Raw genomic sequence first — 24,800 nt, forward strand, 5'->3', positions numbered from 1 at the left:
TTATCAAAAAATCTTTTCGAATGAAGGAATGGCGCTTTAACAGCGTGTACTACTATTCAATGCACAATAAAAGCATATACCTGCATTATCTTCCAAGTTTATAATTTCCATAAAATACAATTTGTCCAGTTAGAATGTTAAATACTCTGTCAATATATCGGCTATCGCGCATTTAGATAACTGAAAATTTTGGTGACATAACCGCTTTTTAATGCGATAAAATAAACTTCCTTACATTACGCATTAAATAACTGCCATCATATCATCAAAAAAAGTGAATGCCTTAGCAAAATAGTTCGGTGTAAGGAAGGTAATTAAATTTAAGAGTGATGTTTAAAAATAGCGAATACGTCTTCAAATCGCTGTAAAATTTCCCCATAACTTTAAAAACAAACGAAATTAACATTAGGGCTTGAGAAACGGGCCCAAATATGGAATTCTCTCTGTTGGCGTGGTTATAAAGTTTGTCTTTATTACAAAAGGAAGAAATAATTTTTTGAATGGTCGAATCAAAATCCTTGGAGCAGAAAAGTTTGTAGAAAGGTTCATGAGACCAAACTGATATCTTTCTAACATTATCTCAAGTCACCGACTCAGCTTAAATTATTAAGTTTAAACTGCGGAAATATTTTAACTACTCAATCGGGGAGGAATTATTTTGTAAGTAACGGTTGCAAAAGTTCGATACTTCATGAATGTTTACATTTCGTTTTAAATTTTCTGTTCAAAAATCTTTTTTTATCGTAACTTGGAATTTTCAAAAGCGAATGAAAACGGAACCCGAAAGGGGTTTTGCTTCCCATTTGCAGTTCACCCCTGTAGTACAGCAAAATTCCTGAGTTAGAAATCTGAGAGATGTGATTGGGTGTTTTTATTGAATTAATTATTGGATTAAACTAAATTAATTCATTTACTGGAGATAAATGTAATCCCAGGAAGAGTCAAATCTAATGCTGTGAGATATTGAGTCCGCCATTGGACTCTGTCACTCCCATACAATATTTTACGTATTTTCAGTTCTTTGAGACCTTGTGAAGGGTGGGTTGCTCATCTGATTAGCAGTTCTCACAGACGAAATGGAATTTGTTTATTTTCCTACTGTATGTTCTGAATCCGAACTTTACTGACTATAAAAAAGGACATTTTTTTTTGTAAAAGAAAAGTTTGCATTTCTTAATATCATATATTGTTTTAAATCAACTTATTCGTCGAACTCAAGAAGAATTCGTGTATCAGTTTTTCAAGAAAAAACTCCACTACTTTTATGCATTTATCATCATTAAATAAATTTTGAAAATCTATGGTCATATTTCGTTTTTCCATATCTATAATATTAAAAAATGACCTCCATCGTTTAGATGCATGTACAGCAAAACAATATCCCCACATAATACGAATAACAGCCCTTCTTGTTTAATCGTATAACGGTGTCAATTCAAAAGTATTTAGTTCGGCTTAAGTGATGAAAACAATCTTAATTGATTTAGGTAGCTTCGCATATAGAATCTTCCCAAATAACAGCTCAACAACGTACATTCTGTTAGAATATGTTATTAAACAAAGAACGAGAAAAAAATTAATTAATGGTTTGGCAGTAAAACTAGCAGCATCAGACACCGAGACAAGCTTCGAGAGATAACAGAAATTATCAACTGGAGGTGCCAGGAAGATCGCTACTCAAACAATTTGGGAATGTAGCTAATGACACGCCTAGAATTTAACCTGGTAGCGTGACAAAATAGGGGAGTCTAGGCCTGACTAACCAAAGTTAATGAGCTAAAAACGTGAAGCAATAGGCCTACATTAATTATATCCTGTAATTATGTGGTTCTCTTTCACAGGCAACTCTGTTGTATTGGTATGTTCTCCGATTTCTAAACAGCACCCGTTATAAATCTTGTCAGCTACTTTAATTACGCTTAATAGTAGAATCTGTGGTTAATCACAGACTACAACCTTTCTGTTGGTTTTGTGAGTAACTGAAGGTCAACGCTCTTAGTAAATATGCAGTAATTCACAAAAAATCAACTTAAAAAGGTGTACCGTTGCATTAACAGTATTTCGCGTTTCTCACAACTAATATTAGTCTAAGAATATTTAGCTGCAAAAACCGTTTAACCGAAAGTTCATTCGTTAACTATACTCTTCTCTTCCTTTCACTCCATATTTTATCGTAAATTTAATAACTTTAAAATTTAATGTATCAATTGTATCATTCATATTTTTATACGTAATTATTTTAGTGATTCACTTCAATTAATTTTAAAAATTTAGTGCATTCTTTTAAAAAACCAGGTTATACATTTTTAATCTTGAAAAACAAGTTTAAAAATTGGAATTGTTAGAAATTTAGCATCAAGCGCCATTCACCAGATGTCGTAACCAGCGCATGTATAACGGGTCAAACGCGAAGTAATTCGCTTAGGCATACCTCCAGGAGTCTCCCCCTCCCCGTTATTGGAGAAGAATGAAATTCAGTACTCGAGTAAGTCTATGATTAAATGAGCTATATTGACGATAACCTTGAATTCAATTTAAGATCTTCGACTGTCCATTTCTAAGGAACTATAAAGCTTTCCGATGTGCGATAAAAGAATTCTACAACCATACTTTATTGGCATCGATTTCTGTTAAAAATGTCTTTTTCAGTGTTCGAGTTCGTTTTCCAATATCTTCGGATATACGAACTTCTCTAGCGTACTCTACGAACACCAGAGTCGCATCTTTGTAGAAGGTGCCCATTAATTCACTATGAAACTGCATCCCATAGTCATTGAAGCCGCCGAAGTCTATTTATTTACCTCGTAAATCTTTCGTCACTCAAAGAACGAATGCTGCATTTCTTTTTTTCTTCTTTCAAAAGTAGTTCGCGATGAAATTCCTAGGTCTTTTACATTCCCTGAACCCGCGGGGGAGACTCAATAATTATTGACCTACCTACGATGCCCTTCAGTAGTCCGAAAATTTCGATTATCTTCTCTCTTTCTCTCTCTCGATGCTGACGCCACTAAAAACACCCGCTACCTATCGGCCATCGACCGCGGTCTTGCACTTTAAACAGAAAACAGCTGCTCCTAGAGATTACTTCAGCACCCAATCGAATCTGAACGAAACTTCGCCCACGGGTTTTTGTCCAACTGTTACACCTTTTCTCAACGCAGCCGAGCCAAGGTGTTCCGCCATCGATCACACCAAATTTTATCGTATTCTTCGCAGAATTTTTCCTACAATACTTTGTCTTTGTTCGGATCTTCTTACTGCTTTTATGGAAGCGGCATGCAGAAAGGAAGAAATGGACAGAGAACAGGAAAGAAAGATAGAGAAAGTAACGCGATAAAGAGAAAGGCAATATCACCTGAAAGAAAAATGAAGCAGGCACAGTGCTCCGTGACTGCCGTCAGAGGAACTCTCCTGTAAGTCGTAAAATACAGCACATCACAGCTCAACTCGGTGTATCGATGGATCCATTTGCCCCATAAGCAAGGAAATATGCCGAGGTGAAAAGGCCAGTTCCATATGCGTAATGTAGCAGCACGCCTAAAAACCAGGTTGGATAACTATGTTTACAACTTCGGCAAGATTTTTAGAATTCTGGAAATAATTTTGCAATGTCCCCCATTAGTAACACAAACTGTTGCTAAGTAAACACAATGCTTGCAGAAAGTTTCCCTTCGAGTACATTGTAAATACCTCGCAAATCTACATAAGATTATCCTGATAGCTAACAAAAGCTGGTTGAACATTTCTCGTTAATTATTACTGTAAAAAATGATAAATATAAAATTTTATAACAAATAAAAAAAGTCAAAATTAATAGCTGAGTTGAGTAGAATTACGCAGTGAGTAAATGAAAATTAAAACATGCTAACAATGAAGTAGAAAATTGAATTCTTTTCTATTTGAAACTACTGTAAACATCGCGCATGCGTAAAGTATTAGCCGTTTAAAAAGTGGCACCAAAAATGTTTTTTTCAGTTGTGAAATGAAATTTGTGTTCCTTCTGCTGATATCGAAATTCAAATAGGGCAATACTTTGGTCAAAAAACTTGCTCTTTCTCGGAATAAGTCTTCATTGCGTTAAATTATTAGGTAGTTTCGTAAATCGACAATGTGTCCGCTGACTAAATAAAAGGAAAATGGAAGAAATGTGCCTTCATAACAGTGACCGAATTTGTAGGCAATTCCCGACTGCAGATGGGCATTTTAGGAGGGAAAAAAATACATTTTCATACAAAACAGCGGGCAAATTTGCACCATTCCACATAGTGGTCCACTCCATCAAGATCAGACAGATAATGGCATACTGGTGGAAAAACTGCCTTCATTACGGAACAAAAAACGTAAGAATAGTCATAGTATTACGGAAATACATAACAGAACTAATATCTGCAGACAACAAAATGGGAAAGTGGGAAAAAATGGCTATTCTGGCCGGGTGGAGCAGAATAACTGAACATTTAAAAGCGCAGCGTGTCAGATGAAAGTGGACGGATAAAACCGGCAACCGAAAAATTATATTTTAAACTCTAACCTAACCATACTCGTAAATCCATTTGAAACCTTCCAAGTACAAAACTCTATATCCAGCTGGCTTAATATTATCAAAACGAATTAAAGCAGAAACAGTCTCGCTGGAAAATTATCACTTTCTCCAGTGAAAGGATATTTGCCCGATTTTTAACCGGCGTCAAAATCAAAAATTATATCATTAGTTTATATAAAATAATTCTGCATTCATTAAACATTACTTGCGTTACCAATGAGTACAAAATTGCAAATAAGATAGATAAACAATTTGATCATTTCAGAAATAAAACATAAAACTAACTTTTTTCAAAATTGTAGCTTTTTAATTTAACGATTACATTTAATACAGGAAATTCAAATCACTTTGCGCGTGTTACCATCTTTTAATTTACTGCGTACTTAAAATACGCGTGATAATGATTCAAAAATAAGCTAGAATACAATTTCCAGTTTTCTCCGAATCCTAATCTGAAATTAGAATCAAAATCTTAAAAAAACAGCACTAGATAAGCGGGCGCACTATTTCGAAGTTTTATTTGCAGAAGATCTTACTTGTGCAAAATCTCCCTCCAGAGGCGAAGGCCTAATAAGTAACGCAACGACAAAAAAAATACGGAAACGTGGTTTAATTAAAACAAGTCCAGTGAAATACTCGGCAATATTTTAACTAACTCGGGCACCTGTCTTAGCTAAAATGTAACCAGTTTACATTTACAAATAAAGGACGAAAACAATGAGATGCATAATGGGGTGATATTTCTCACTTCTGATATTAAAATTTTCTGAGAATGAACAAAACTTTAATCAATTAAATTAATGTGTTTACCAATAATGCGTAAAATAACAAACGTAAAGTATCACGAATAAGCTTTTTTGCTTTTAGGGTCAGATGTAGTAACTATAAAAAATGCGCAGTATACTATAAACTAAAATCTGGGGATGCATCTTTCTTTTGTTTTCAATATTAACCACACTATGTGATACACTGAGTGGCCACTTTATTAGATACGAGTTCCTAATAACGAGTAGATCTTTAACCGCAGAACAGCCTGGATTCGTTGTGGCATAGACTCAACGAGGTGTAGGTAGTGTGCCACAGGATGCTAGTCCACGTGAATTCAACTGCTCCCCACGACCTGGGACCTCTAACACCGAACAGCTCATTGCACTTCATTTCATAAGCAGACTGAGATCTGGGGAGACCACCGTAAGCTGAACTGGCTCTTTCCTAAAACCAGTTTTGTAGAATTTATCACAGAGCATTATGTGGTGGAATAACTCAATCGCAGATGGATACATTGCAGCCATAAAGGGATGTCCCTGATTGAAAACAATTTTCAGGTAACCTGGGGCATCCAAATATTGCTCCAATGATTTCAAGGGGCCCAATGCGCACCATGAAAACATCCTCCCCCACATACCATTATATCGCCGCAGGATGGGCTCATGAACTCTTGTTTTTTTTGCCATGTTCTGGTCTTCCTCTTCCTATCAGCCTAAAATAGAAGAAACCGGGAATCGTTACCCCATAACACCGTTTTTCCAACCATCCACTGTCCAAGTGTTGATGTTCTTGAGGCCACTGTAACTGCACCTTCAATATTTGCTAACAATAATGGAACCCGGTTCAGTCGTTGGCTGCGATGCCCCCTCTGTGGCAAGGTACGACGAGTTCTGAAGTGCCTTTGATTACAACCGTTGTACCTAATTTTTGACTGATTGTGGTCTTTCTGCTACCCTACAAAAGTCTTTTAAGATTGTTGCATCAAAGAGTTGTTTCCGGATCGCCTTTGAATGCATATTATTTAGTTACTCGATCAACCTCAATATATCTGGACACAGTTGTAAGTGAAAACTCCAGCAGGGTTACAGTTTTCGAGATACTCATACCACCACGTCTGGCGCAGACTACCATTCCACGTTCCAAGTCACTTAAATCTTCGTCTTGCTCGTTTCTCGCACTGAACTGCAAACATGCAGCATTCCTATGTATATAAACGTACTTATGTATCGAAATAAAGCAGATTGTATCTGTCTATCTGCTTTATTTTACATGGTACGAAAAGGCGACACTGTTACTGAAGGAACGCTCAGTTGCGTGACAAAGGGTAGATGTACCTAAATGGTATACTAATGAAGTGGAAACTCACTACGTATACACACATTAAGATTCAAACAAAAACAATTGTTTTTGTTTGTATCGATAATGCATTATCGATACAAACAGTATTCTAATGGCTAGTCAAATGAAGCTCTGAACCAAACAGATGGTGTCGCGGTAGAAATGGACTAAGCAAAGGTTTCAGTTAAGATTTGCTTTCCATAGCTTTTCTATCGGTGCATATCTTAAAGGAGATTAAGTTGAAGAGATATGCATACGTTAATGGCGGTGGAGAAGAACGTGCATATGATTCTATAATTTGTAGGCTTTAATTTTCTCCGATAGTTTATGAATTACTGTCTCCACCTGGAGCATGCGATGACGCTGTTAACACCCGAGGTATTCAATTCATGCGTCGTGAGCTGGCTCAGGGTTGTGATGTCAAGAATCGAGGACTGATCAGTTTTGGAGCTCGTGTGAGTTTCTCGCAAATCCAGCCACTGTACGAACCAGTATTTCAATCTGTGGTGAAGTTTTAGATGTGGGAGCAACTTAGCTGGAACAAGACACCTTAGATGTGATTGGGGTTAATGCCCTCTAAGCTTCTGCCTAATTGCTCACATTACATTGAAATCTTTCATCCTCGTGTCCTTGAAGTAGGAGCGAAGGTGTCAGGTTATTATCCCACGTCAGTTCCATCTTATGTTGCGTAACCTTGTTAATGATACCGTTCCCTATTGTCGTCGTTTTGAATATAACCTGTGCGGATTTATTAGACCAATGGAAAAGAGATTGGCTTTCAAGTTGAAAATTTTGTTACTACTTCTTGAGAGAGAGAGAGAGAGAGAGAGAGAGAGAGAGAGAGAGAGAGAGAGAGAGAGAGAGATTGTTTCAGGGGCGGATTCAAATAAACGACAAATGAGATGAGATCAGATCCTGATTAACTAACAAGAGTTCCGAGGATGATGTTGCATGGATGTTTCAGAGAGGACGTATCTTATGAAATATCTTTCTTGAGATAGTAAAATATTGAGGGAGGATGCGACGATCTGCGATCAAGGGGTCTTTTATTAAGGATTTTTTTCTCAGAACTTCGAAATTTTGCTTTTTTTTTATTTACTTTTTTAGTATAAAATTAACCTAAACTTGATGAATAACTAAATTCTTTAAAGTGGAAGACCAGATTTTCAGCTTTAAATTCAATCATTAAAGTTTAATAGTTAATATTCCTTTATTTTCAGACAATTTCTTGATTTCTGAACCCAATAAAGCGCTCTTTTCTCCATTAATTAAACAATGTTCTTATTTCGCAAATCTGGTATTCGTTAGCTCTTTTTCAAATAATATAAAACCTATTTTTAATTATTTTCTTAATTAAATGTGGTAAATATAAGAAGTAAAGCTAATAAAAATATATAAAAAAAAAATAACTGCCCCGAGGGAATTTCGGATCAATTTCGTTTAACACTGTTTTTAAAATCACTAGCTCTATGGTGATGCACGTGGCTATCTCCTAAACACTGCAAAAATAAAGTAAATCGTAAAAATAAAAGCAATCCTTCATTTCTTTCTTCTACAACTACAAAAACGTAAATTTCATGTAAATCGTAAACGTTGAAAATATGAAAAACGGATATTATACCAATAACAAGTTCTTAAAAAAAAAATAGCAAACCTCCTCCCCCCCCCCCCCGGGAAACTAAAATCGCTTATCTTTGTGACATTGATTCCATTTAGTTTGTCTTTATAGCGAACAGTGTTGCAAAGTAGACATCTTAGAGATCACAACAAGGAGTAACTCTGTCTTACGTGTGTTCGCTGCAACCATATAAAAGTCGAAATCTTCTACCTTTGCATTTCTTCGTACGGTTACAACGCACATAAAACTACTCAGAACACGAGAATACATAATAAAACTACCATAAGTCTAACGCTGAAACGAAAGAAATATTTAGAGATCAAAAACACCGAAGTTGGTAAATACTACATTCTCTGGCATTTGAACGACCTCAGAAGAGAACCTTGGGAAGTCTCATGATAAGGTAAAACAGGAGAGAATAACTCCTTCGATAACTGTGCTGGATATGCCTCAATTTTTATAACATATTATACCTGGACCGCTTTATCGGAAGCATTTGAAGTATCCATAAAGAAGGGATCTTACGACCCGGGTCATGGACTGCCATAGCATTAATGATAGATGGATAATTTCAGGAGTCAAATTTGTCAGCCCTATTTTTAATATACAAGCAGTAAACGTGGTAACTTTACTGTCAGTACCTGAAAACAAGAAGAAAGGCAGAGAAAAACCCTTACAGTTTTAAACAAAATGTACTACGAGAAAAGCATCAAGAGCACGAACAAACTTCACTACCATATTCAACTCCAAATAACACAAGCAATTATTTCGTTACGTCTCTTAACAAAACTTAAAGGTTTAATACTGCAGTTGTGATACAGAATTCTATGGATTGAATGCATCGTTCACAAACTCCCAAAAAAAAAAAAATGCCGTGAACATCATCAAAATGGAGTCTTGAGCATAAAAAATAATTCTTTAAAAGTGGGTCAGTCGGCTGGTTTGTGCTAAACAGACGAATCATAACTGAAAAGAGCATCGCCCTGCACAATATTTACAGATTAAGGGTTCGTTGCTGGAAAAGTAAATAAAGGTATTATTAGTAGAAGCGGATAATTTAAAAATAAATCCCGTTCCATATTTTACGAAACTGAAAAACAAGATGACGTCCTCAGTACATCAAAATAAGAATAACCCATTCAGAATGCCCCAAGATCCTTTTCGCATATACCTTTGGTCTAAATACAAAAGAAAAAAAAACAGGTTATTGGGGACAAACAGAAATATTGATCTCAAACTCATTTTTTCTAACTTAGCTAAAAATAACCATTCTGAATAAGAGTACAGTGTCAAGTTCGGCACCCTGGGGGATTGATAGGTGTCGGATTTCAGAGAGGTATACTTAGCTGTTTTATAGGATTCAATTTCAATAAATATTAAGCGAAACAACTGAATTTATTTACATCTATAATAACTACCTTGTCTTTTCGTTTATTTTTAACGAGCAGGAATTAAACTATAGTATTCTTAATTCTCTCAGCGGAACAAACTTGCCTTATAATGAGATGCCCTAGTATTGCACTACTTTCAACAGATAGCTATAGCTGTATTACAACTTTGAAAACAGATTTCGTACGCTGCTTTAGAGCTCAACATCGTACTTTATTGTGTTTTGTTACTAGAAACCACCGACTCTGATAATGGACCAAGTAGTCCTGAAACAGGCTGTCATAGCAGTCTCATCTTTTAAACAAATGGCTAATGAACTCATCTGCGACCCATCTGTTTGAAAAGAGTGCAATACTAGAGCAGCTCCTTGCAAAGGCAAGGTTGTTCTATTGTAAGAATTAAGACATTTTGAATGCAGTTTAAATCCAGCTACCCGAAAAAACAGGCGAAAGGACAAGATAGCCTCGCGAGCACCTTGCCACTTCTTTGTATAGATTCTTAAAGACAAACGCGATTATTTATACAAGTACCGGAGAGTTTTTTAAATTTTCAGAATTTAAAATGTGCCGGATTTTATAGACTTTACTGTATACTAACGAAATTAGAGATTTATCTATCAATATTCGTCATACTGGTGATGTTTTTATTCTAAAAATATTTAAAATACTGAAGTCTGGAATGTTTTCCTCCTCTCAATCGAGAATCGGAAAAAGAACTAATAAATAATTAGGATAATGTACGTGGTAAGAACGAAATTGTGATTATTTCTCACTTTGTAAAACACATTACGAGAATACTTTCTCAAACTCCGAAAGTCACCCCCAAAAAAATAAAAAAAGGAGCATTTATTCTCTCCCCTTTTCCCAGAAACGTCATAAGTTTCCAACATTCGTCACATGCCGAAAGAAACACAAAGAAATTCTTGACTCCAACAGAAAAGGCAAAATTTCTCTCGCAATATGACAACCACTGAATTTTTCCGCGAAATTAAAAACGTTCTTACATTTAAAAAACTCACAGAAAGAACTTTAACATAACGCTCATTAATTTCGAGTCTTTAGAAACTTAATGAATTCCAGCTCTTTATTTTATAGTTTATCGGGGAGCATAGTTTCATTGCACGCACTTTACAGTGCTAAGAAAGGGTGCGAAAATTACATCAAAATACCAGGTGGTGAAATCTAGCTGAGACAGAAATTAAAAAGCATGAAGGTGGACTATTATCTGAGAATCGAGGTATTAGTTATCAGTCACTTAAATTAAAATATTTTCATCCGGATACTTTCCTTTCTACATCATCATAGATATAAATGAAGTTAATTAAGATCTTTTCGAAAGAAAAAATAAATTGTTTTTAATAATCACAGTTTGTGATGCAAAATATGCGATTTAAAATGAATACGAATAGTTTCGTTCTGCCATTAAAATAATTAGTAAGAAATACATTAAATTTCTTAAGAAGCTAGTTATGGGTTTTTGGTACCGTTGATTTACATCATTTATTGGTAATGTTATGTCGATTATAATTTACCAACTACAAACCATAACTACGTGAAATTCTCGCCAACGATCTGCATATTTTGGCGCATGAAGTTCAGCCCACACATTGAGTAATAAATTAACACAAATCACTTTAAAAACCACTCGAGTTTTAGACATTTAAACACTAATAACTAACGAGATTACGACACGATAACCGACATTACGAAGTTCCAGACTAAAATCTGATATCTTGAGCCTAATTCCTATATAAATAATGCCACAAAGCCTAAGCAGGTTGAACTTCGCTATGCTATTAATGACTGAACAACATTTTTTAGTTTTCTTAGTTTTATGATATTTATAAAGGTTAAATATGCAAAACAGTCACTAGACGTCACTTGCCTGTCATCCATGAAGATGCTGCCTTCTAATGCCCGAAAGATTCTAACCTGCGTATCTCTTTGAAGACAAGAGACTGGCCTATGTCATATAGGGTAGTTTAGAAGATCTAAGACGCAGCTGGCCCTGTCAAGGCAACGCGGACATGATTATCTGATCTGTATCAGACCTTACTGATTTCTAATACTTTCAGAATATCTTCAGCTAGCTTTATAGCTACGCTCTCATGGCCTCCTTTTGCACGCGCTGGTCATCACTGTCTCAAATTGCCTGGAACTGTTACGGCAACCTCACCATAGTCCCGGAGAATCAATCGATAGAGCAAGAGGAGTACATTACTAGAGCCAACCCCCACCCCACTTCGAAAAAAAAAAAAAATCAAAAATCTGACTGCATTGCCCCTTCTTTATTTCCTTCTGTCTTCTACTGGATGTTCTGATGGAAGTTTCATAGAAATGATAAATCAAGCCTCTGTAAAAAAGGATTCACGTCAACATTTGGTGGGTGTTGCGATAACTAAACTACAGAGAATAGGCGTCACATCACAAGGAACCGGAAAAACTAGGAATCTAGTTTTTCAGTCAGATATTCGTAAAGTTTTAAAAGGCATTTAAACGATTTATCGCAAAACTGAAGAAAAGAATTTCAAAATATTTATAGATCAATTATTTAATTGATTGTCCAACGAACATGCCTCAACTTTCTTGAAACGTGACCCGGTATCCTGACAATCTCTTACCATTTCAGGTAAGAGATGGTACCAAAATACCATCTTCCCCATACCAGAATACATATACCCTGAAGACTAAAGCCAAATGTTGTACGAGTACATTACCAATCTACATTTATTTTGGATCCAAATAAATGGTAATGATTCATCAAAGTGTTAACGTCAAATACTGGTCCTAAAGTGGGGTTGCAGTCCTTGTCCTACTGCAACAGGGATACTTAAAGTGATTCGAAACATCTAAGTTTATACATGACATTTTATTTGAAGCTTTTTACTTGTGAAAATTAATTTCAAGTGACTGTACTCTTCATTTGCGAAAATAATTAAATTAAATTAAACAAAATGAAAAGGAATCGAAGTGTATACAGAGGCAGAAGTAGCTTTAGGAAATTTACTAGGGAGGAATAGATCCCTTCAAGGATTACCCACGCTACAAAAGTTTAAAAAAATCTTATCGTTTTTTGTAAAATTTAACAAAAAAATTTATTTTTCTCGAATTCCAGCTGGAATAACTGCCCTCCCTTACGAGCAGACAATTATAAAAATAAGTTTTCAAATTCAGAGAAATACTCGCAATAATATCAAATGAGTGGTTTTCTATAAAAGATTTCTAAAATTCCAAATTTCCATTATTATTATTTGAATATTAATGCACAGAAAAACTTCCCACATAAATAGAAAGTTTTCAAAAATACATCAACTAGGCAATAGCACAAAAAAGCCATCTAAACCAAAGCACTGTTTCGTATTCAATTTTAAATCTGGACTAAGTTCAAAAATTCCTCAATTTAAATTTTCAACATATAATACTGAGAGTTTCCAACCTCACATTCTCTTTCCAGTCGCCAATTGTAGAGAAAAAGTAAGTGGGCTTCTACTGAAAGCTATGTTTGCGACTGCGTTATTCCCTTAATTAAGTGCTAATGACAAAATGTTTGTAGCATTTGTGTCATCGCATTAATTACATTATAGCTGCTGGCTTTGCTTTCTATACCAGCTATGGTAGAGGTACCGTTGGAATACGACATCAATGTCGCATTACTCGCGCTGTTAAATCTCATCAGCGAGAGCCCATGATTGCAATGTTTTTTTTTTTTAAATTGCTAATGTTATGCAAATGCATCTTACTAACATCCAGCAAATAAAACACTGATACATAAAGAACTTGACATTAATCATAAACGCAGACGTGAAAATTGGATTTTATACGAGGAACGAACCATATTCAGAAATCAAAATGCGTTTCGCTTTCAGTACTCGAATAGTTCCTGGATTTTAGAACGAAGGTCTTTATTTGCTAGATGGCGCACGGTTTACCTGCGGCCACAACCAAAAATTCACAAAACTCTCAGGTTCTTTTCATAAAGTAAATCTTGCAATGGTTGACGAAAAGCATGCCACGACCATTTGCAAGAATTACTTTATGAAAAGCACCTGAACGTTTGTGGATGCCACTTAAAACTAAGCACTTTTTCGCAGATACATTTAGTCACCTCTTTTTAAATACTTTCTTGAGATCTGCTTAATATTAAACAAATATTTGTAGTTAGAAATCTACATATATTTTTTTAAAAAATATCTTATCAAGTGCACCGATTTTAGAAAATTTTCAACCATGTATTTCCTTTCGGTAAGAATCATTTTGGAAGAAAATTATGAATTATGCGTAATTTAAATTTAGAAATATTTCATAACGGTTAAAACTTCACATTTCAGCTGGTGTGCAGCTAAAGTATTTTCAAAACATTAATAGTTATATGTAGGTAGCATCAAAAATTAAATATCCGGAGAATAAGTTTCTAAAATTAATAACAAAACACTTTTGAGATCAGTGTTTTTTATAGCATGCAGCAATTCAGTAGATCGAAAGAAAGCAACCATACTATGAGGAAATCGCTAATTCAAGCTGAAATAGCAGAAAAAAAACTGTAATTCAAGGTTTTGACTGCAAGTGGACTTCGACAAATTCAATGGGTCTTTCAAAGTGCCAAGTTTTAGGTTTATGTTTTGAGAAAGTTTCAAATATTACTTCATTACGGAAAATATTAATGAACTTTAGAAAACTAGTTTTCCATTTTCATTCTCAGGATTATGTTGACTATATGAATACGATTAGCATTTGTATTGATTGATTTATTGTAAACTCCACTGCTCTGGTGGTCGTGCCAGAGTATAAACAAGGACTCGTATATTACAACTAAGGATGACTCCAATTTTTCACCATGGCTTCAAAATGCTGTTGGAATAACACTTTCTTTCGGGAACTTGCCACAGCATTTAACTGCTTTTTGACCACTGAACCTAACAGATACATCGTTAATACAAGCAGTAGCTAAGATGATAGCGGATTCAGTTCAAACACATTAAAGTTTCACGGATTTCTGAACACGGCATATAACAATATTCAGTAGGGTTATAAGGAAACCTATAATTAGAACAAAGACCATATATTACAATGCCCATATATTATATTAGAGCTCCGACAGTCAAAACATTTTAGTATTCTTGCTCACGAGAGAAAGAATTAAATCAGATACCGTTTAACTGCTTAGAGTTTTTTCAGACTTATTTTGTCCAATGGAAGTATCGTCGTACAACACCTCAGCCCATAAACTGGTTTCAGAATCTTTAATGCCCTCATATCACCTAGCTTGTATATTTAATGATCAATAACATCCTTACAACGCTTAATGCAAGTCTCGCAAGAGCGATTTATGATAAGCTAAAAAAAAACCAAAGCTTCCACAGAACAATTTGGTTGGTTGGCTGGTGCAAATTTCTTGATGGAATTGTGAAATTCGCTTTGACATTTCAGTTTAAATTATTTTTTAAGTTTAACTTTGTTTAACTGGAGTTTTGTAACTGTAAATATTTTAACCCATTTAATTAGTACTTTTTTTTGTCTGTCATCGGTTTTCGTTCCCTAATAGAAAAGAATTTTTGTTATTGCTGTATTAGGAATTATATACAATGTAATAAGGCGATGTGTATTTTATGATGCATGTTTCTGGAAAAAAATCAATGAAAACAGCAATGAAAAAACCCTTAATCGATATTTCGAAAATCACACAGAATAAGCAGTGACAATTGACAGACTCTTGGAGGCTGTTTGGATATATTGAAGATAAGACCACCAAAACGCCCGCGGTTTTAGTATCCTGTAAGGTATTTTCGAAACCATGTTTCAGGAGATTACGACAATGTAAAAAAAGCAAAGCTCTTACTGGGCAATTTTCTGGTTGGCTGTCGTAGATTTCTTGATGAAATCTTCAATCCTTCGACTAATTTGACTTATCTGGATTAACGTTCGTTCAGTTTCGACTTTAAAAAAATATGGGGTTGCCTGCAAACGAATAACCAAGATTTACTGCTGAACAGTATGCAGTTCCCACCACCTCCCGAAACAACAGTTTCAGGTCAATGAACGGTACGGCATATAATTTAAACATTACTTCAGAATGAGGAGTTGAAGGGAAAAAAATGGACGAGACTCACTGATAACCACAGTTTCCACGAGACTGACCAAGAACACCAATAAACTTAGTGGTCCGATAATTTTGAAATATATCTAACTCCACACAGAAAGTATTTCGAATTCACGTTCTGGCGTTTCCTTGATTATTCCACTAGTACACCGTAAATAACTTAACTGCGTGAGGCATCGAGAATAAATATCATACGAGTAGGTATAAAACCGATCCCATAAATGAGTATAACAATTGCTACTTAAGCCTGAACATTGAACCTCTGCCAATGCACCTAGGTAATGATGCAAAGATTTATCTGTACTGGTTTTTTTTTTTTTTTTTTTTTTGATTAATGCCAAATGCAGGTCATGAGGAACTGTCATATCTTTTATGTACCTCGTGCGTTCTAAAGCCGGATTTTGTTTAGAGGGATGAAAAATGTGATAATCCTGTTCAACAACAACAACATACCTCAGCCTGAGATCAACTGACTCATCCTGCCGATAACGTGAGGCTTGATAACGCTTCACATTATCGACAAACACCAGTCCTAACCGAATAGCTGTCATCGCTACTATTTTGACACGGAAACAGTGAGCTGTTAGTTTGGAAATGGCTTCTGCTGAAGTGAATGCCAAACTGCATGTTCCAACCTCAGAAAAATGCAGTTTGGCATTCACTTCAGCAGAAGCCATTTCCAAACTAACAGCTCACTGTTTCCGTTAAAGCTGTCCATAAAAAAAAAGTTATCTGCTTGCCAAGTCGACTGAATATTGAACACTATTCAGTGATTTGTTCTCTAACAAGGTGGCCAAATAAAGACCCGTAAGCCACACGGGGACGCAAATATCCGTATAAAAGTCAGTACAGCAGAAGCATTGGGAGGTTATGATGCGTACGAAGGACACGAAATTCTCTTACCAACCACAAAATACAAGCAGTATAAAATCAAATTGTGATATAAGAAAACTGCTTGTTACAGCTTATTACAAGGATATCCATAAAGAGAATCGGTTCCAAGCTTGAAATTTGCAAATATTTAAGAACAATTACTCTCAGTTTTACACGGCCCTACAAGATGAAATTATCATACGTGGTCCCACTAATTTTACCTCTTGTGTATACGTACTCCTGATATAACTACCCTATAACAAACATACTCCTGATTTTTTTTTGCTTTTTCTACAATTATGTCGCATTGGATTGATTTAGTATTCCGTTTATAGATCTGGTGAATGCTCTTGCTGAATCAGTTTCTTGATCAAAAGCATAATCCCTTCTTTCCGTATCCCTTTTATGAATGCGCTGCATGTAATTTATTCAAGTTGTCTTCCATGACAGTATTGTGGTTTCACCACTTGTTATTCGTTCAGAAAGACCACGTTCAAATCCCATTAGTGACTGAAGGAATTCTTAAAGACGTCTTCAGTCAGGGACTGTAGTTAAGCGATCTTAAGCTAGTTTCAAATTGCCATTAAGAATAGGACGGCATTATCTGAGTTTCGAGCACTTGTTTGTGAAGTCGATTAGTGACCATACTGGACATTGCTTCAAAGGGCAAGGTGGCTCCTGTATTGGTAGCCATACATTCTCTAAATCCACAAAAATACAGGAATTAGGAAGCAATCAAATCACTTAGGGTTATAATCTAAAGCTTTGTACGCCTGTTCCCCCATATGGAGTAGTCTTTGTTATTATCTAACGGCTAAGAAGGCTAGTGAATTGGCAACTTTCCAGGACTGGGCAGACAACTACCTGTTGCATAATGTTGGCGAAGAAGAGCAATGATACTAACCTGTTAACCAAGAACTACCGAAATAATTTATACCCGAACGGATCTTAAACAGACATACTAAATTTGAATAAAATATGACATTCAAAGCGACACCTCCCTCAAAACAAGGCACAATGAACGCTCATCCTTCAAAAATGTCTTAGTGAGAGTCCCATGGATGCAGGTAAGTTGAGTATTCACTAGAGACACCTTTATGTGTTGCGCATTGACACGTGCTATCTTCCGTACTTCAGCGCTCAACCGTCAGCCTGGCTGTCGTGTGTCTACATGATTAATGGATTAGCAAAAGTTATAAAAGTAGCAACAACTTCGGCGAAGGTGTTCCAGCTGTGTATTGGAGTGGCATCAGCTGCAACCGTTTTGTTTTGTCGATGGAAGGACAAATGATTTCCATATTATTTATACGCAGTGTTTCCATTCTAAAAGGGCAATCTGAGACAGTTAACAGAAGATTCAAATGCCGGTTTGAATATGGCAGAACAATCTCTCAGAAAAAGAACAGACACGAATAGGATAACAGAAAAGGGGAGGATTCCATGATGACAGAACTTAGTAAAAATAGGGGAGGACGGTTCGGTGAGAAATTTCTTTCAATTTATAACTGTACTACAGACCTCAAGGGTATTCATTTCAAATGCTCGTTTGTGTTCATTAAGAAAATAGTATATTCTATTACAAAATTACCCTTTCTTTTGTAACGAAGACAGACTTGGAGAGGATAAGGATTAGTGTTAAAGCACACACACGGCTGCAAATATAATGCAATACTATACGGCTGAATACCACATATAATTAAAATTATCCCTGATTAATAAACGTAACTCCTGACCTGAAGAATCCTATTCACATTTCTTGAAACAGAATGCTAATTTCAGAAAATGCAGTATATAGTATATAAATAATAAACTTGATTAGTCGGTTGTTTCGGCGACTAAGGTCATCAGGCGTCAGTTCATTGCGTTTAGTATATCCTATTACAATAAGCCGCGTTCCATCTAGACGGGATTCGAAACTAGAGCTATTCAATATGGTGTGGAAGAAGTAAAGACCTTGGTTAATGACTATGCGAGCCATGAGGGCTAATAAATTTGAATAACCCGTGACTATGGAGCACTGAAATCCGTAATAGCTAAAAAATAAATAAAACTACAAAACAAAGACTATATGATCCACACCGGAGCTTTCAAGAAATTGACGTCTACGTTTATAAAGTATCCCTTTACAATTATTTCATATTAAGTAGCCGTGATTATTCGGATTCATTACGCAGATAAAATGTATGAATTAAGAGGCCGGTCAAATACCGAAGTAAAAAATAAATAAATATAAGGCGAGTACCAATCCCATAATAATACAATTTTAATGTACTGCCTAATTGGCATTTTTGTCTGCCGAATAATAACTGCTTAAAATCAATAAGAATTTCAGGATTTCAGAATCCAGAAAGGACATACGAATAGTCTCTGCTCCACCCTGTAAAATAACCACAGAAACTTACGAGCAATTGAAAAAATTACTTTGCTCATGCTCTGAATTAATCGCATGTATTAAGATCTTTGTTATGACAACTCCACCCAGCGATAGTTTTCTTTTTTTGTGCCATCGTGAGATTCGGATACGCACTGTACACCGTTTAAGACTGAGCAGAGAGAAGTTAGTGGTTTTCAGCGACACCATCAGGTGTAATACGCTAATCTCCTTGTCCGATTAGGTCAAGAGACAAAATACCAAAAACGTGACTAATAAAGTTATGGCGGTCAGAACCTTCTGAATTTTACTAAAATCTCACTTTGCGCAGTATAAATGAAACAGAATTATGTACTTTAATTTTAAAACACACAAAATCGTGTCGCGGTAAAGTTTCAAAATCCTACATCGCCTTACGCTCCCCCTCCCGCTATAACTTATATGAACGAGCCGCTGGTTTTCTTATTTGCGATGAGAGGTGGTTGCTGCTGCTGTTCGTGTTTTTGCTTCCAGACGCATCAGCAACTGAGATCCATACTGCGTGTTTGTGTGTGTGTGCTCACCAGCACAATTTGCACGTTGCGCGGGCTTAAAACCCCGGAGGGAAAAAAAAAAAAAAAAAAACTTTTTCTTCGTCTGAGATCGGCTAACTACAGCCTCAATTGAAGAGGCCAAAAAAATTCCTGCAGTCTACGACGGGATTCGAACACAGACCTCTTCAAATGAGTAACAAGTGGCGAAGCTCCATACTGTCACGGAGGATGGTTGCAACGTATATACTCTTAAAGGACAACTTAGTAGGAAAAGCGTCCCACAATAAATTAACGCACCGCTATTTTGGCGCCAATACCCCTATACATACATACAATAGATCCGCAGTCATGTTTGTAGACTAGCGCACTAGTCTACAAACGGGCTTGGAGACTAGTGCGCCAGCGACTCCATTTTGCAGTTTGTAATCGCCTCACACTTTAAGTATCTGTTCCAGGGTATGTATTAATACATCCTGAGCAGAGATGGACCAAATTTCTCAAGTCTACTTTCTCAATGCATAATGAGTTGGTACTGTCCATTCTAAGCTAACCATAGCAGATTTCACTGCATACTAACTATCGCACCCACTCATAACAAAATCCTGAATTATGGTTGCATCAGGCAGATGGAATGACGACGTTATGGAGAAGGCAGCTTTAATTCACAACTCTAACAGCACTGCCCCACCGAAGATTCGGTGGGGCAATGCTGTCACCGAATACGAGTCATCGGTAATGTGGGTAGATGCTTCCTTGGAAGTCGCTCATGGTTGTCCCTATACGACAGAGTCTATTTAAATATTACTGTGGACAACACATACTCCATGAGTTGCTCTTTATCCCCCTCCCACTTTGGTAATGCTGTAATCAAGCAAACGTCGTACAGATTTCTGCTCATTCAGGAATTAAGGCCATAATTAAATAATGCCATCCGCTGCGCATTACAGTATCTACAGAAGAGGAACACTAGTCATCTCATGGGTCTATGCCAAGACCCAATCCAGTGGTTTCCGTTCCTAATAAACTGTCAACCGAGTGTATTAACGTGAATATTAGATCAGAGTGCAAATACAGCGTGGTATCTCTCACACATCAGAAATTGTACGTGTCTTTCAAACATTTGAAACTGTCCTATCAGCAAGGCCTTTCTTTTTGTGTATGGATTTAACACAGAAAGGGTGTTGGCCATGATTGTAAAAATTTATTCATCGATCGTCCAATACTTTGACCTGTTGGGCTGCCTTAAGTGTTGTATTTTCAAAATGATACCCAAACAATTACAATCTTCTTTACTAACATCTCTGCGGTGACTTCAACGATAGCAGTCATTTTATACAGCTATCAGACGTCCATTTCGGTCCTTCTTTGTTCATCTTTATTCAACAATAAGCCGTTGTGACTTTATAATCTTAAAATGTTCTTTTCCTATGTGCATCTTATGAAACACAAAAATTTGAACACTTGAATGTTTTCATTCAAGTGTTGTGGAGAAGTCTTACTAAACAAGAATCGCACACGTGGAATCTATTATATGAAAAAGCCATGGTATTGAAGATCCAGTTTGCCCAAATGGATCAGAAGTACCTGGTGATGTTTACTATTCAAAGTTAAAGATTGGTAGTATTGGATGAATTTATAATTGTTTCTAATATTGCCACCGTGACATTTAATCCTGTCCTTCATCGTGTTACCGGATCCTTGCGATTCACTCAGTAACTAACGGTTCAAAATTATTAATACCACGACAGAGTGAAGGCTGCTATAGAAGGGTCGTACTAATAACGTAGTCTCTGAATGTTTGTTAAGGGACTTTCTACTTTAGCCAATGACGCTAGGAACTTTTATCGACTCTTTTTTTTTTTTTTTTTTTCGCAACGTAAGTAGAATTGATCAGTCTTGGGCGAACGTTGCACTGTTTATTTCCCAGAAAGTATTTTTTTTTTAAATCTAGCAATTACGTAAACTATCCACAAAATACAAGTAATTCACAGACATTACCTACTGGCACATCAGAACCTTAGTCGCTTAACACAACGCGCCTGTTTTGCACCATGATCTTGTAATGCCGGTATTGGCAATGTTCCAGCACCCCAACCATCCTCTGTCACAATGATGGTGCTGAAGCTTTACGGCATTGAATTACTTCACAAATATTTTGTTGTCACCTTTGGACCTTTCCTTCCTTCCCCCCCCAACCAGCAGTAATTCAAGAGATAGTGTTCTGGGTATTGAACATTTATCCCATTGCGAGAGAGGAAAAAAATTTTATTCGCTTGTCTAATTCTGATCACCGCCTGTATCCATTAGAGAACTCGTAAGATGACGAAGGCACAGTTCATTAAGTTCTTGCATGCAAGAGATCCCATAAGAGAACATCTTCAATAATCCCCAGATCGTGATGTACTGTCGACTTCGGAAAATTATCTCGTGTCACGATTTCGTTAGCCGTCTCAAATGGTGACTCAGTTTTCTGAGCTGCAACGCGCCATATTTCAGACTAGTGGAGCTGTAGATCCACCAATCGTATTTACATTGCTGTATTCCACATTGTGGATACTTGTTCTATAGGTCATAACAGCGAAAATTTATACCAGGCTATATCGCTGACAAACTTGAAGCAGTGACTCCGGAACTTCATCGGATCCTTTCTTTCGTTGATAATTTTGGATGTTTTAAAAACTGGGCAGTCATAGCTTAAAAGTAAATATATTATTAACGTTCATTTAAAAATGTCATTTTAAGTTCGATATATCAAACCCAATGTTTATATAACTTCAAAGAGTCAAATCAGCGGACCATAATTAATCAGCTGGCTGCAATCGACCGAAAATGTAATTAATGATAGCAGTTTGGATCGCATAATCGGAGTAAGGTTAATTCGCACGTATCGTATGTGTGTCCATGTGATAACTATTCCGTAAACAGAACTGTTATAATTTTAAAATAATTCTTGGATTTAAACTAATATATCATTTCGGCTTATGGAGATTTTTCACCCATAGACTGTCCACAGGGAGAATAACAATGGTAAAATGATGCAGGTTATGAATCGCACAATTTGTGAACAAGAGAGTATTGCTCCATTCCATACTCTTAATGAATAAATGGTCGAGAAAAATCGAATCCTTTAAGTTAAAACAGTTGAGACTAAGAAATCTAAACGCCTTAAAAAGGCTACGAAACAGTAATAACAGCAAAATTGACATCCCTTATACAAATCGATGCCATTACAGAAAAACTAGTTAATTTTCAGTCTTAGCAAAGGGATATAACTTGGCTATTACTGACATTCTTAAAATTCCATACCGCTATTTAATTTGTTACACTGGCCTACCATCAAATGGATCAAAAATATAATGCTGTAATTTTCATGGGCTTCGTATTCCGCAGTGCGAAAATATCCGTTGTACGCTGAGACGACAGGAAAATAATTATTGGGAACATTTCTTTTGCAGTGTGTGTTATATAATATAAACTCGCATATGTAAATGTTACGATTACTTTTAAAAATGGTAAAATTTTGATTTATAGTGATCTGTTATTCGTAGTACTTGACTTAGCATGCTTGATTTGCTTAGAAGTTGGTACCTACATTACGTGTGAAACTGAAAATCCGGGTTCGCAAGTGATAAATAGAAAAAGCGAATGGCTCGTAAACCGCTCCAAGACAAGTTACAGACAGGTATGCGTAGAAAATCATTGTTTAAAATAAAATAAAAATCAATAACAGGATAGTTCAACGTACAAGTTTTCTCCAGCAGAGGGAGCTGCTGGTGAGCACACCCCCCCCCTCAAAAGTAACTTCGCAAAACACTACAGTCAGTACGCTTCCCAATTGTAATACATAACGAATGCCGAATTCATATTAAGTCAAATAGCGTAGTAACCACACACGCTAATCTATGTTTAATCCACGCCTAACGATAACGACCGCGTATACATATGATTGTTTTTATTTTTTTATATTGCTGTGATTTTTAAAAAATCTGCTGAAAACTCCAGAACTTTAAATCAGCGAACTGGGTGAGAGGAAGCGACTATTTTCTTTGCTCGAAAAGTAATCCGAACTGGTTTTAGAACATCGCTAAGTACAGATATCGGCACACATAAAAATCATATTGACGAGACTGGAAGATAACCATTTCACGAAATCTGAAGTGTGTGGTTAAATACATCTTTAATTTTACAAATAGTTTAATGGAAAAAAAATAACTGACTGACAATATTTATTATTCAGATAGTTGATAACAGCAGTATCTGAGCTAATATCATAAGTAAATGTAATCATTATAAAATTTCATTACAGTAAAATAGCTCATTAAAAGAAATTAATAATTGTGCGATACACAGACGTCAAAACTGTTTCTTTCTGAACAAGCGACTAACAAAATACATTAAGTGAGCAATCAAACAGCCAAACTCAAAATTGTTATTGCAATTATATAACGAAAAGTGGATATTATAAAATTGTATTGTTTCAGTTAGAGAAAATGTTGAGCTTGGACTGCCACCTAGGGATCTAATATTTTACAGTAGGAGAAATTTAGACAAAAATGGAATATTCAACTAAAATAAATATTGCGATGGTACACGCCCTTGAAATTCGAGTAAAACTTTAACACTGAAATTCGTTTTTCATGATAAAACAACGACGTGCCCAGTTTATAAAAAAATGATACTTTAAATACAAATCATCCAAAATATCAAAACGTTTATTTCTAAAACACAGTTCAAACTGAAATGAACATTTCCGTTCTTTTTTCCATCCCATAAAACTTAGTGTTTTATATCTGCAAATAAACAAACAAACAAATTGTAGCGAAAATACTCCACTTCATGCGCATCAAGTGACACTATATACAAAATTCATTCTTGAATATTTCGCTCCATTTTAACTTAACGGCGAATAACTACTCTTTTTTTTAATGTTAATCCAATCCACAATATAACTCCTTTATCCCCAAAACATAGCAAAATAACTTACTGTGACCCATTTTGTCCGCAGCGCGCGCGTGTGCGTCACTGATAAACGCAAGGGAAGACAGTTTAGCGTGCAGCCAGTAGTAACACCAACTAGCAGTGTGTCTTGAGCGAGCTACAGGAATGCTTCTCCTCGCACTTGATCACGCGAAGTCTCGCGAGATGCGACGAGAGTTGGCAATTATATCCAATTACTGGAAGTAATGGTGACCTCACAAATCAACCCGAATTCTAAAAGCTTACCATATATGTAAATTGGGAGAAAAAGCAGGAAAAAAATCCTCATTCAAA

The 24,800-nt window shown here is 36.0% G+C and overlaps 1 protein-coding gene across 1 annotated transcript in view; it reads right to left on the reverse strand.

Annotated features, from left to right (window-relative positions):
* The window catches only part of LOC150085959 (carboxypeptidase D-like), a 325,596-nt gene extending 301,002 nt beyond the window's left edge, over positions 1 to 24,594 (reverse strand). The window contains exon 1 of the mRNA XM_090374305.1: positions 24,514 to 24,594. Coding sequence (XP_090230431.1) covers positions 24,514 to 24,523 — 10 coding nt within the window. The 5' untranslated portion in view covers positions 24,524 to 24,594. The remainder of the gene's footprint in view (positions 1 to 24,513) is intronic.
* Positions 24,595 to 24,800: the final 206 nt, after the last annotated feature.

The sequence above is a fragment of the Mastigoproctus giganteus genome, chromosome 5 (assembly GCF_048544385.1).
Source record: "Mastigoproctus giganteus isolate SK-2022 chromosome 5, ASM4854438v1, whole genome shotgun sequence".
NCBI classification, from domain to species: Eukaryota; Metazoa; Arthropoda; class Arachnida; order Uropygi; family Thelyphonidae; genus Mastigoproctus; species Mastigoproctus giganteus.